General features: G+C 39.0%; 2 protein-coding genes across 3 annotated transcripts in view; one reads left to right on the plus strand and one right to left on the minus strand.

Moving 5' to 3' along the window:
* Positions 1 to 5,975, plus strand: part of CSTF2 (cleavage stimulation factor subunit 2) — a 31,820-nt gene extending 25,845 nt beyond the window's left edge. For both annotated transcript variants that reach the window (XM_027535281.1, XM_027535282.1), the window contains 3 exons: positions 2,718 to 2,828; positions 3,549 to 3,673; positions 5,748 to 5,975. In XM_027535281.1, coding sequence (XP_027391082.1) covers positions 2,718 to 2,828; positions 3,549 to 3,671 — 234 coding nt within the window. In that variant the 3' untranslated portion in view covers positions 3,672 to 3,673; positions 5,748 to 5,975. The remainder of the gene's footprint in view (positions 1 to 2,717; positions 2,829 to 3,548; positions 3,674 to 5,747) is intronic.
* A 1,495-nt stretch (positions 5,976 to 7,470) lies between these two features.
* Positions 7,471 to 13,847, minus strand: part of NOX1 (NADPH oxidase 1) — a 35,330-nt gene continuing 28,953 nt past the window's right edge. The window contains exons 11-13 of the mRNA XM_027535430.1: positions 13,480 to 13,626; positions 13,167 to 13,291; positions 7,471 to 9,202 (exon numbers count right to left, since the gene is read on the minus strand). Coding sequence (XP_027391231.1) covers positions 9,076 to 9,202; positions 13,167 to 13,291; positions 13,480 to 13,626 — 399 coding nt within the window. The 3' untranslated portion in view covers positions 7,471 to 9,075. The remainder of the gene's footprint in view (positions 9,203 to 13,166; positions 13,292 to 13,479; positions 13,627 to 13,847) is intronic.

Genomic DNA, 13,847 nt, shown 5'->3' on the forward strand with positions numbered 1-13,847 from the left:
CTGGCATTCCCATCTCTTTCAGAATTTTCCACAGTTTATAGTGATCCACACACTCAAAGGCTTTGACATAGTAAATAAAGCAGAAATAGATGTTTTTCCTGAACTCTCTTGCTTTTTGGATGATCCAGCGGATGCTGGCAATTTGATCTCTGGTTCCTCTGCCTTTTCTAAAACCAGCTTGAACATTTGGAAGTTCATGGTTCACATACTGCTGAAGCCTGGCTTGGAGAATTTTGAGCATTACCTTACTAGCGTGTGAGATGAGTGCAATTGTGTGGTAGTTTGAGCATTCTTTGGCATCGCCTTTCTTTGGGATTGGAATGAAAACTGACCTTTTCCAGTCCTGTGGCCACTGCTGAATTTTCCAAATTTGCTGTCATATTGAGTGCAGCACTTTCACAGCATCATCTTTCAGGATTTGAAATAGCTCAACTGGAATTCCATCACCTCCACTAGCTTTGTTCGTAGTGATGCTTTCTAAGGCCCACTTGACTTCACATTCCAGGATGTCTGGCTCTAGGTGAGTGATCACACCATTGTGATTATCTGGGTCATGAAGCTCTTTTTTGTACAGTTCTTCTGTGTATTCGTGCCACTTCTTCTTAATATCTTCTGTTTCTGTTAGGTCCATACCATTTCTGTCCTTTATTGAGCCCATCTTTGCATGAAATGTTCCCTTGGTATCTCTAATTTTCTTGAAGAGATCTCTAGTCTTTCCCATTCTGTTGTTTTCCTCTGTTTCTTTGCATTGATTGCTGAGGAAGGCTTTCCTATCTCTCCTTGCTATTCTTTGGAACTCTGCATCCATTGCCTTCTCCATTCAGATGCTTATATCTTTCCTTTTCTTCTTTGCTTTTTGCTCCTCTTCTTTTCACAGCTATTTGTAAGGCCTCCTCAGACAACCATTTATGCAGGGTATATCATGCGAAATGCCAGGCTTGATGAAGCACAAGCTGCAATCAAGATTGCCAGGAGAAATATCAGTAACCTCAGATATGCAGCTGATACCACTCTAATGGCAGAAAGTGAAAAGGAACTAAAGAGCCTCCTGATGAGGTTGAAAGAGGAGAGTAAGAAAGCTGGCTTAAAACTCAACATTAAAAAAACTAAGATCATGGCATCCACTGCCATCACTTCATGGCAAATAAATGGGGAAACAGTGGAAACAGTGTCAGACTTTATTTTCTTGTCTCCAAAATCACTGCAGATGGTGACTGCAGCCATGAAATTAAAAGACGCTTGCTCCTTGGAAGAAAAGCTATGACAGACCTAGACAGCATATTAAAAAGCAGAGACATCACTTTGCCAGCAAAGGTCCGTATAGTCAAATCTATGATTTTTTCTGGTAGTCATGTATGGACATGAGAGTTGGGCCATAAAAAATGCTGGGCAGTGAAGAATTGATGCTTTCGAGTTGTGCTCAAGAAGACTGTTGAGAGTCCCTTGGACAGCAGAGATCAAACCGGTTAGTCCTCAAGGAAATCAACCCTGAATATTCATTAGAAGGACTTATGCTGAAGCTGAAGTTCCAATTCTTTGGCCACCTGATTGCAAACAGCCAATTCATTGGAAAAAACCCTGATGACAGGAAAGATTGAGGACAAGAGGAGAAGGGGCGGCAGAGGATGAGATGGTTAGGTACAATCACTGACTCAATGGACATGAATTTGAGCAAACTCCAGGAGATAGTGAAGGACAGGGATGCTGGCATGCTGCAGGTCATGGGTTCACAGAGTCACAAAGAGACGACTTAGCAACTGATCAACAACCACTACCTAAGCTCTGGGTGAATGCTTTAAGTGTGAACATAATTCCAGCGTAGGAACCTTTTAACAAGTATTCTAGGCGCTCTGAGGCCTTTTCTTTGGGTTATGGTTGTTTTCCAAAAGATTGAACCCATTGAAGATCTTAAATACCAGTAAGAATGATAAAACTGCACTTGGTTAACTCAGGTCAGTCATGTTTTTTAGTCTGTATTTAGCAGAAAGCATCTGCTGCGTATTCTCTGAGGGAAGTTATAAAAAAACAAATGTGGGGCTAATAGTAGTCTTTTCCCCAGAGACCTTCCCGTCTCCTTTCTGCCTCTGCCATTATGATTGTTTCTGCCTTACTTATGGGATAGGGCCCTTTGGGACGAACTGTGTTTGATTGAATTAGAGGTAGGCAGTATCCCTGTGAATGTAGCTCCCCAGTGGGCCAGCATACATTATTCTACAATATGTCATCTTTCATTTCTGTTTCCACTGAGTGATAGTTTCTCGGATGCTGTCAGTTTTCCCTGTGCTTATGTGGCTGAATTTTGATTGATTTAATAGTATCCAGTTGTGCTTTGTGGAGAAGGAAATGGCAACCCTCTCCAGTATTCTTGCCTGGAGAATCCCAGGGACAGAGGAGCCTGGTGGGCTGCTGTCTATGGGGTCGCACAGAGTCAGATACAACTGAAGCGACTTAGCAGTAGCAACAGCAGTTATGCTTTGTGGTATTTGTTGATGCTGCTGGTGCTGTCATAAGCAAATATATCAACTTACTAGTTGATCTCTGGCTAAACCCTGCCTTCTGCGGTTGCTAACAGTAGGAACTGTTCTTCAGAGTCATTTATTTGCTTTTTTTATTCGTCTCCACAATATGATCCTATTTTTTCACGTTGCTAATATTACTGGGTTCTGGTAACCTAAATGAGAAGTATCGAAAATCTCTCCTTGTCTCTGTGCACATAGGTCCCAGTCATGCAGGGAGCAGGCATGCAGGGAGCAAGCATTCAGGGTGGAGGCCAGCCTGGTGGCTTTAGTCCTGGACAGAACCAAGTCACTCCACAGGACCATGAGAAGGTAAGTAATGTTGTCCAGCTGCCTCCATTTGCACAAATCTTTTTGGAGTCCTCTTTTCATAGTCACCATGTGGAGGTCCCGGGTCTTCAGAGTCCCTTTGGAAATGATGCTTATACTCAGAATTCTTTATGATCTTGTTACCCGAAAATCTGTGGGCCAGATCCTAAAATTCTTAAATGGCTATATGTCAGTGGTAGCTTGTCTTACTTTTCAGACTCATCTGCCAATAGATATTTTCTGTGCAGGCCTGATTGACCTGGAAATCCAAATCCCTTTGTTCCTCCCTTTTATACCTTATCCCTAAAGATGATAGCAGATTCCCCACAAGCATATCTTTCTGTTTCTATATTTGACCATTGTAGGGAGCTCAAAACTTGTGAAAAGGAGCAACTTTCAAAGCTCCTTTCAAAGGATTTAATTCTTTCAAAGGATTAAAAACTGTAGATTTCCCAGGGGTTACCAATACCATCTTCATCTGTAAGAATTTGGGGTTCATGAAGGTGTCTGCTTTGAATCTTCTAATCTTAGCCATTGTACCTGTGCTTTTCATTTTGCCTCTTCTCACCAGCTGGTTTTGGTTTTTTCTTTGGTTTGGTTTCATTTTTAAAAATTTTTTGGTTTAATGTATGTGAATTATCCTTCTGCCTTGGACAGAAGCTGGTGGTAGTTTTTTAGCCACCATCGTTAGAACTCATTATGTTTTTTTTTTCCTCTGCACAGGCTGCTTTGATTATGCAGGTACTTCAACTAACTGCAGACCAGATCGCCATGCTGCCTCCTGAGCAGAGGCAGAGTATCCTGATCTTAAAAGAACAAATACAGAAATCTACTGGAGCTCCTTAAAGGTGAGCAGACTTACTGTGCCTGAGTCAGACAAGGTCCTTGTGCATTTGGGGTATGTACTTTTCAAGCTTAACCAACAAGAGTCTCTTGATCTCAAGACTACCCGAGGCCTGTACCCCTCTTGACTAGACCCTTCACTCTTCAGTAACTCAGTCCCTGTCATGGTAGGGGAAGGTGATAGGCATTTGTTCAGTTGTTGAATTGATTGTAATCTCATTTAACCTTTTTTCCCTAAAATGGGCAACAGTGACATATGATCAGTTTAACCAAATTAATCAAATACAGAAATGTAGAAAGTTCAGGGTAAAAGCTCTGGTTTCTCAGTCTCATTCCAAAGACATAACTGCTAAATATAGTTTGGTATGTATTCTTCCAGAATCAGTTATTATTTTATTCCCAACTATCCCATCAAAATGAAAACACAAACCATTTCAATAAAATATGCAAACATTTTAGTTTCAAGTATTTATTTTACATAGAATATTTTGAGATTAAACTGTTACAGCACATAATTTAAGGTAGTGAATGTCCACCATCTCCATCAGGCCCTGTACATTTTAGAGGTTGCTGTACACTACTGCCCTTAGTTTTCTTGCTCTTCAGTCAGCTAGAAAGGAACATAATCATGTGACCTAACCTGATTACATGTATAGGGTTTTTAAAAAAGTTTTTCCCCAACATCTTGTATTTCATAAACATAAAAATTTATTTATTTTAATTAGAGGCTAATTACTTTTTTGCATTGTCCCAATATCAATTGGAAATTCACATTTTGAATTTCTGCTTTTTATTCCCTCTTTGTAATAATTTCTGTCCATATATTATTTAACAGTGGTCTCATTTATACTAACTAGCAGTCTTTACTAAATATATTGTATTTTAATCCATATTTGTAATATTGTTAAAACTTTTAAACTGTAAATATGCATTATATCTGTATCTAGACATTAAATTGACTGAACTTTAATGGGAAGCTGTCATAGATGGATGGCACCAGACTTAACAGTGCAACTAGAACTTTTAGTCCAGATACCCAAGTCATTCTATTTTCTTTAGTGAAAGTGTAGACTGCCTATTATAGTTAGAGGAATAGATTTTTAAAAAGCTATTTTTTTAAAAAAACGTATCCCCTAGAATGTGAGAAAATTATGTTTTGGGATAGTAGAGGTAAAAAACGTTTCTGAAATTTCTCTGCTTGTGTATTCTTGCTTATAAGGTACCTCATTTCAAAGCCTTGCACATATACCACAGAGCAGGGTTTTTTGTTTGTTTTATCTTTTATTTTGAAATAATTAGAAATTCACAGGAAGTTGGGAAAATAGTACAGAGAGCCTCATGCACCTTTCCTTTAGCTTCCCACAATGATAAAATTTTGGGAATCTATTGTACACAATACCTTTTTGGTTTATAGTGCAAAAGGAAGAAATGTACATTGGTACATTACTCTTAACTAGACTACAGACCTTATTCACCTTTTATCTCTTTTAAACCTCCACTAATATGTACATGTGGTGCATGTAGTTCTTTGCAATTTTCCACTGGGAAGGTTTTAATGTGTATTTGCTGGTATTGGTGCATACTGTAGCCAAGAGATTGGCTCTCCCTCCATCCTCTACCTTACTGGTTGTGATCCAGCTCTGCTATCACTGACAGGCTTATGTACCATTACCATTAGGTCAGTGGTTCTCAGCCAGAGGTGGTTTTGCCCCCTACATGATACTGGGAAATGTCTGGAGACATTTTTGGTTATCACAGCTTTAGCGGGTATGGTATGCTACTGGCTTTCAGTGGGTAGGGACCAGAGATACTGCTAAACCTCCTGTAATGCTCAGGACACCACCTGATAACAAAGAGTTATCTGGCCCCAGATGTCAGTAGTGCTGAGGTTGAGAAACTCCACTGTAAGAGATGATTATTTTGGGGAAGCAGGAGGCAGACACCTTAGGAATCTGTTCCTGGTGATTTGTTCTTATGCATAGCCTCCTTCCCCTACCTTTAAATTCTTTTCTTCCTGATGTTTGGGGAAGAGAACTTTGTCTCCACTTGTAATGGCTTTCTCCCAACTTTTCCTTACAGGTTTTCAAAAATACCTGGCAACAGATATGGAAATTAATCCTATAACTTTGTTGAAATGTTGCAAAAAGATGACTTCTGCATCCTAACCCTTGAATGACTCAAATTGGTGCCAGGTGGAGGACTCCTATCACCTTCTCTCAGAACAAAATCAGATCATTCTGTTGTCTTAGTTTGTATATTTTCTGTGACTTGAAATAAACTTTGAACACAATTTTAGTATACTGCAAATTGATATGCATAACCTTTTTGCTTTTAAAAGGCTGAACTCCAAGGGTGAAACCTCACACATGTTTTCTACCCTTATTGCAATATTGTACTTTAATGTTGCATAGTTGTTTTTCCTTTTAAGTTAACCATTTATTCTTCTTAATGATATTTGAGAATTTCTCAGAAACAGGGTTTTCTGGAACTTAGTTTTTGCTTAGTTTGCTTCCAACAGGAATAATAATATTTGCCCTTTGAGAACTTGCTAGAGCTTCTGAGTCTACTCAGACAATAGCATGTGCTTAGAGCTGTAAAATGGTCAGAAGGCCAGCAAAGCAAAGAGCCTACATAGCAGAGCAGTGTATTTAGTCTAGAAAAATCCAAATATCAAAATGTATTTTTTGGTCAGTACCAGGAAGGGGACGACAGAGGATGAGATGGTTGGATGGCATCACCAACTCAGTGGACATGAGTTTGAGTAAACTCCGGGAGTTGGCGATGGACAGGAAGGCCTGGCATGCTGCAGTCCATAGGGTCACAAAGTTGGACAAGACTGAATGACTGAACTGAAATGAACTAAAGTCTATTCACATACATAGTTCAGAGTTAAGACAAGGACGATATATGATCACTGGTTTTAATGTGTCAGCAACACAAGAGACTGTTGACATTTTCTTGTTCTAAAACTCTTCAGTCTGGGTAGTTAACTTTAAAAGTTTAGAAAGCCACTAATTTTTCCTATGTTCAAGATGAAATAAACACTGAACAGAAGTCAAACAATACATTTCATCTTGCCTTCTAAATAATTACTAATCTGCAGCCCTACCCAGTAACCAGATTTATTCTGGGAAATTAAAACATAGAAATTCTAAAATTTTTACATTTATATTTTTCTCATTTATTTCAAAAGGACCAAATGTATAAGCAGTCAGATTGCCCATTAGGCCTGACCCTGCCTTCTTCCTCTCAGATGGGTGTGAACACAATCAGTGCCACTGGCTATAACCTACAGCTCTTCCGGCCTAGTATTCTCTCTCATAGTGGCATTAAGGAGAAACATGATTTATCTCCATCAGGCCAACCTCAAGAGGTTAAGAGGTGCCTTAATAATTAGTAAAGTTCCACTGGAACTACTCCTGAGTCTGTTTATATTCTCAGAGTCCTAGCCTCTGCGTTAGGAGTATGGTCAAGTGAATTAAAAACCTGCCATAGGTGTAGAGAATGTAATAGCATATTGCTTACATGTCAAGCAAAAGAATGCAAAGATAATCAAAATTATGAGGGACATTAAAATTGAGAGATTTTCTACTCATATATAAGCATTGACTACAACAAAAGTTTACTGAGAAAGATACTCGATAACTGCAACCTAGGAAGAAAAACTTGATCAAAACAGCTGAGAAGCTTTCTAGGTAGCCTGCTCATCCCCAATTTGGGCTTAGATGTTGATTGTATGTAGGATTTATTATTATCATTACCTTTTATGCTAGCTTCCATGAACATTCTAGGCCTTGATATGTTGATTTTAGCAGCAGCCATGTCTTGAAGTGTCAATATATTGAGACATCAAGACCGAGAATACAGTCTTTCTCCTTAGGAACACATTATAATAAGTTTTAAGGAACACTAAGATTCCAAATCAGACTCATTGGAGATCAAATTATAATTTGGTCAGCAGTTGTCTAATAGGAACCAAACCATCAAGGCTGCAGCGTGCATGTTCCTGAAGCCTTATTAAATTTAAATTAGCTGAAATCTGGGAAATTGGTAACAGCAGGGGTATCCCAATCTATTCTTTCGGAAATGTCCATTAGTATTTTTTCTTGATGTCCAGTTAATACATGAAACACAACCATGAGTTCATGACCTTCCTTTATTTTGTTCAGACTAGTGACTGAAAAAAAACAGTTTTTCTAATCCTTCAAGTCATGTAGATTTCTGGAGAATTAGAAATAATCATTCATTTTTGGCCACAATGGTAGAGAGAGAGGTGCACTAATGTTAATTCAGTAGAAACATTCTTGTAAATCTTATGATTTGAATTGTCTTTGAGCACAACAAAATGTGTATTATTTTTCCTCTTTTAAGGGCCCCAGTCTTCTTTCCTTCTACTGATTCACTGTGACTACTGACACCCCAGAGCCAGGTGGATGGAAGAAATAAAAGAACATTTTGATAGGCGAAAGAAAAGGCATTTTGCTTATGTTACTGAACGATTCCTTAATAGGTACGTAGGAGCCAAGGAAACGTTGTCAAAATTTTAAATTATCTTTTTAAGACAAGACATTAATAACTCCCCTTGATTAAAATGGTAATAAAGAGTCCTTGTTGACTAAATAATCATCCTAAGATGGAGTTCAAGTTTTCACAATTATTTCCAACAGAACAAGGCAAGCTAATGACAATATAGCTGTCTTTCAATTATGATACAATTTCAGTTATGATTAGCATACTTTCAAGATTATCTTTCCTAAATGGAGAGCCTAGATGACGTAACAAAAGATTTATTCATTAAACAGAGAAAAATCCTTCATTTTTTGATAAGCAAATATGAGTAAAGCATAAGTTGCCATTCACACTGGATAAGATCATGTTTAACAGAATGTACATACTGTTATATAGGGATTGAGTTCTTGGTAATTTTATGTTTGTTGTTTTACTATTTATGTTTATTATATTTTGTCATTAATTCTTTAATAAATTTTTATTTGAAAAAAAATCACCTTACTTAGAAATTTTCTTGGTGGGTAGGAGGACTAGGAGAATGACCCAGAGTCCAGGATATGGTTAACACTTGGAATCAACAAAATCACCCAAGGTTAAATTATGTAACTGTCAACTGCATCTGCTATCAGGCCTTGCTGCAGTCAGGGCATTCCAGAAGGATTTACAATGATTTCCAAAGAAAGAATCCATGGGCTTTGCAATTATGATAACTACTAAAGTTCTTAGGTCCATGAAGCTCAGTGATGACTAAGTTGAATCCAATCAAGAAAGACTGCCAGGGACTGCCTTGAAAGAAACATGTTACTGTCTGTAAGTGGTTGCCTCAACCTGACCAAACCAAGTAAATTGTTGAAGATGAAGAGACTTAAATGCAGATTACTATCCTTATTCCTATAACTCAGAAATTTTCTTTGTTGAAGTAGAATTGAACCTTCCTAGGATCCAGGCTGGAGTACTGGTGACAGCATTTGCTCAGGCTCTTTGCCAAAGTCTGGGGACCACATAGGAAGACTCCCACCGCCAACCTGCAAGAAGAGAATGGTAGCCAGAGCTAGAAGGCAGCAAAGGCTGCTGATGGTTTGTGGGAATGTTTTCCACCTCTGCTATGCCTCTCCTCCCACCAACCTTACATAAAAACTCAGTTATTGATGGTCTCACGTTCTTCATGTTCATCTCACCTTTTCTGTTTGCAATCCCCAATATGCTCCCAGCCCTTAACCCTCTCAGTACTTAGCCTTGCCTATTCTACTGAGCACACCCATAGGATATGGAGAGCAGTGCCCTATGAACTACTGGACTCTAAAGCCAGGCTGTCTAGGTTCTAATCCCTGTACTGACATTTGTCCCAGCTGTATGACTTTAGGCAAGTTTCTTAATCTCTCTTTCACCATTCCCCCCGACCCTGTAAAATGGGGATAAAAATAGTATCCAGCTCATAGTCTTGTTTGGAGGTTTAAACAAAAACAACATGTGTAAAGCAATTTAAAAAATGCCTGGCACATAGCAAGTGCTTATGTTAGCTGCTATTAAAGCCATCTAGTGTTTTCTCACATTGAAGAGGTGGTGATTCTTCTTGCCAAAGATACTCTTTCTAACTAGGCTCTGGGCCTCACTCTCTCCTTCCTTCCCTCATATCTTCCTCTCCTCTCTTTTATTTGAAATGTAATTCCCATGACATAACATTCACCCTTTTAGAGTGTGCAGCTGGTGCTTTTTAGTATAACCACCAAGTTGTGCAAAATCTGAGAACATTTTCATCTCAAAAAACCCATACACATTAGCAGTCATTTGCCATTTTCTGCCAACTGCCCCCACCCCTGCCCTAGATAATCAAATCTACTTCCTGTCTCTAGATTTGCCTAATCTGGAATCAAATGATATGTGGCCTTTTGTGTTGGATTTCTTGCACTTACCGTACTGTTTTCAAGGTTCACCCATGTTGTAGCATATAACAGTACTGCATTCCTTTTTACAACTGAATAATATTCCCTTGTGTGAATATATCACATTTTGTTTATCCATTCATCTGTTGATGGACACTTTTGTTTCCACACTTTTTGGCTATTTTACATACATTCATACACAAATTTGTGTGTGGACATATGTTTTCATTTCTTTTGGGTATATACTTAGGAGTCAAAATGCTGAGTCATGTGGTGATGGAATTTAACATTGAGGAAATGCCAGAGTTTCCCCAAAGTAGTGCACTGTTTCACATTCCCATAAACAATGTGGGAGAAACCCCTTTTGCATGTTTATTTTGCATGTTTATTTTATTCCTATCTACTGGCTCCTGATCTGTCTATAAATATGGTTAGATCATCCTTAAACTAAGCATTCGCTGGACCCTGCCATTCCTCCAACACTGTTGACAACACTCCTCTAATAACATCCTCTCTTTCTGTGACACTGCTTCTCCACACTCTCCTACTTCTTCCCTGGCTCATCTTTCTCCTTTCCCACATAATGTAAGCATTCCTTAATGCAGCTTCAACTATGGTCAACCTGACACAATAATTAACATAATCTCTTGTTTATATGCTGCTTTCCAGTTTACAGGGCATTTTTAATATATTGTCTTGCCTATTATTCATGACAATCCTGCAAGTGAGTAGAGCAGGCACTTACTAATATAAACCCCATTTACCGATGAGGAATCTGAAGTTCAGAATTTTCTTTCTAGCTCAAGTTTCCAGAACTGGAAAGGTCAGGAATTTATCTAATACAATCAGTTTAATCTCCTTCCCATCTGAATGGCTGATTTTATGACTGATTTTCATGTTCCAGCATGTCTCAAAACCCCTCAGAAAACTGAGGTCAGGTCATCAGTTATTTAGTTTTGTGCTCAGTCATGTCAGACTCTGCAACCCCATGGACTGTAGCCCGCCAGACTTCTCTGTCCATGGGATTCTCCAGGCAAGAATACTGGAGTGGGTTGCCAAGCCCTCCTCTAGGAGATCTTCCTGACCAGGGATTGAACCCATATCTCCTGCAGCTCCTGCCTTGCAGGTGGTTTCTTTACTACTGAGCCACTGGAGAAGCCCATACATAGTGGTGTATATCTGTTAATCCCATACTCCCAATTTATTCCTCCCCCTCCCCTTTCCCCTTTGGTAACCATAAGTTTGTTTTCTGTCTTTGAGTCTATTTCTGTTTTATAAATAAGTTCATTTGTACCATATTTTTTAGATTCCACATATAAGTGATATTATATCTTTGTCTGACTTACTTTGCTTAGTATGGTAATCTCTAGGTCCCTCCATGTTGCTGCAGATGGCATTATCTGAGTAGTATTCCATTGTGTGTGAGTATGTGTATCACACCCTCTTTATCCATTCATCTATCAATATTTAGGTTGCTTTCATGTCTTGACTATTGTAAACAGTGCTGTTATGAACATTGTGATGGCATGTATATTTGCAAATTAGACTTTTCTCTGGATATAAGCCACAGAGTGGGATTGCTGAATCATATGGTAAACTCTAGTTTTAAAGAGACCTCCATACTGCTTTCCATAGTGGCTTTAATTTATATTCCCACTACTACTGTCAGAGGATTTCCTTTTCTTCATACCCTCTCCAGCATTTGCTACTTGTAGACATTTTGATGATGGCCATTCTGACTGGTCAGAGAAGGCGATGGCACCCCACTCCAGTACTCTTGCCTGGAAGATCCCATGGATGGAGGAGCCTGGTAGGCTGCAGTCCGTGGGGTCACTAAGGGTCAGACATGACTGAGTGACTTCACTTTCACTTTTCACTTTCATGCATTGGAGAAGGAAATAGCAACCCACTCTAGCGTTCTTGCCTGGAGAATCCCAGGGATGGCGGAGCCTGGTGGGCTGCCATCTATGGGGTCACACAGAGTCGGACACGACTGAAGCGACAGCAGCAGCAGCAGCAGCAGCATTCTGACTGGTGTGAAGTGATACTTCATTTTTAGTTTTGATTTGCATTTCTCTAACAATTAGCAATGCTGAGAATCTTTTCATGTGCCTGTTGGTCACCTGTATGCCTTCTCTGCAGAAATGGCTATTTAGGTCTTCTGCCCATTTTTTAATAGAGTTGTTTTTTTGATATTGAGTTGTATAAGCTGTCTGTATATTTTGAAAAGTAAACCCTTGTCAGTTGCACTGCTTGGAAATATTTTCTTCCGGATATTTATCTTTTTATTTTGTTTATGGTTTCCTTTGCTGTGCAAAAGCTTTGAAGCTTGATATGATCCTATTTATTTTATTTTTGCTTTTATTTCTTTTGCCTTGGGAGCCTGATCTAAGAAAACATTACCATGATTTATGTCCAAGAATGTTTTACCTAGGTTCTCTTCTAGGCATTTTATGGTGTCATGTTTTACATTTAAGTCTTTAAGCCATTTTGAATTTATTTTTGTGTATAGTATGAGGGAGCATTCTAACTTCATTGATTTACCTGAGGCTGTCCAGCTTTCCCAACACTATTTGCTGAAAAGAATGTCTTTTTTCCATTGTATATTCTTGCTTCCTTTGTCAAAAATTAACTGGCCCTAAGTGTGTGGGTTTATTTCCGGGCTCTCTGTTCTGTCCCATTGATCTATATGTTTGTGCCAATACCAAGATGTTTTGATTACTGTAGCTTTGTAGTATTATCTAAAGTCTGGGAGAGTTATGCCTCCAGCTTTGTTATTTTTCTTCAGAATTGCTTTGGCCCAAAACAATGCATTTGAATGGTGCTAGTTCTCTCTTTTATTTGGTAATACAGCCAGAACTGAGTTTCTTTGCCTCACTGTTCGAATGCAGGTGGGGACAACAAATGTCTTCTCATCAATTACAAGATCAAGACCCCTATTTGGCTGAAATCTCAGATGAAATTTCCTCACTTTTAAGCAAGAATCTAAGATTGGTACAAATAGTTTTGGCCCCAGAAATCTTTTCCCAAGCGTGTTCAACATGCTGTAATACTTTTCCTAAACCTAATTCTGCAAAATCAACCAACTAGGGGAGAATACACTTACTTGGGGTGAGCGGTAGCTATTGTAGAGAACTCATTGTCCCACATAGGTCTCCCAAAGAAGGTTTTCTGTTTCAGACCTGTCAGGATGTCATTGGCCTTATCAAAGTTTAGTGCTGCATGACCAGCCTGGAGTTGGAGAAATAGAAAGTTAGAAAAAGCAGGTCCTGATAGCTACCCTTCCTTCAGCCACTTTTAAACTTGGGTGTGAAGGTGAAAGCAGGTAGGAAATCATAAGATATGATTTTTTCTGCTCAGCATGCATTATGTTTTATCTGACCTTCATCTTAGGGAATTAGTGTGTTGTTTGAACTCACAAAGTTGCTGTCCCATCCGGTGAGGAAGAGACGGTAGTTTAGAAAACCCACTTTGCCTAATTCCTCCATCTCCTGTTCCAGGGAAGCCAATAGGTCATTGAACCAAGCAAAAGCACCCATCTCCCTGCAGATCCAGTAGAAATAGATCTGAAATCAGCAAAAGAGAATATAGCCTTATTAAGTGCCTCTTACAATGTGCACTATGGTGACATGATTATGCACATATATACTATATTTGTTGATCAAGTCTAAGAGTGACCTGGAAAAAATCACTTCTACAGAGCTGCTGACCTCAAGTGGCATTAATGTCCAGAGTCCTGACAACTTCCCTTATGGAAAGAGCTCAAACATCAGCTTCAGTTCAAGTT

Source organism: Bos indicus x Bos taurus, chromosome X, assembly GCF_003369695.1.
Source record: "Bos indicus x Bos taurus breed Angus x Brahman F1 hybrid chromosome X, Bos_hybrid_MaternalHap_v2.0, whole genome shotgun sequence".
Classification (NCBI taxonomy): domain Eukaryota; kingdom Metazoa; phylum Chordata; class Mammalia; order Artiodactyla; family Bovidae; genus Bos; species Bos indicus x Bos taurus.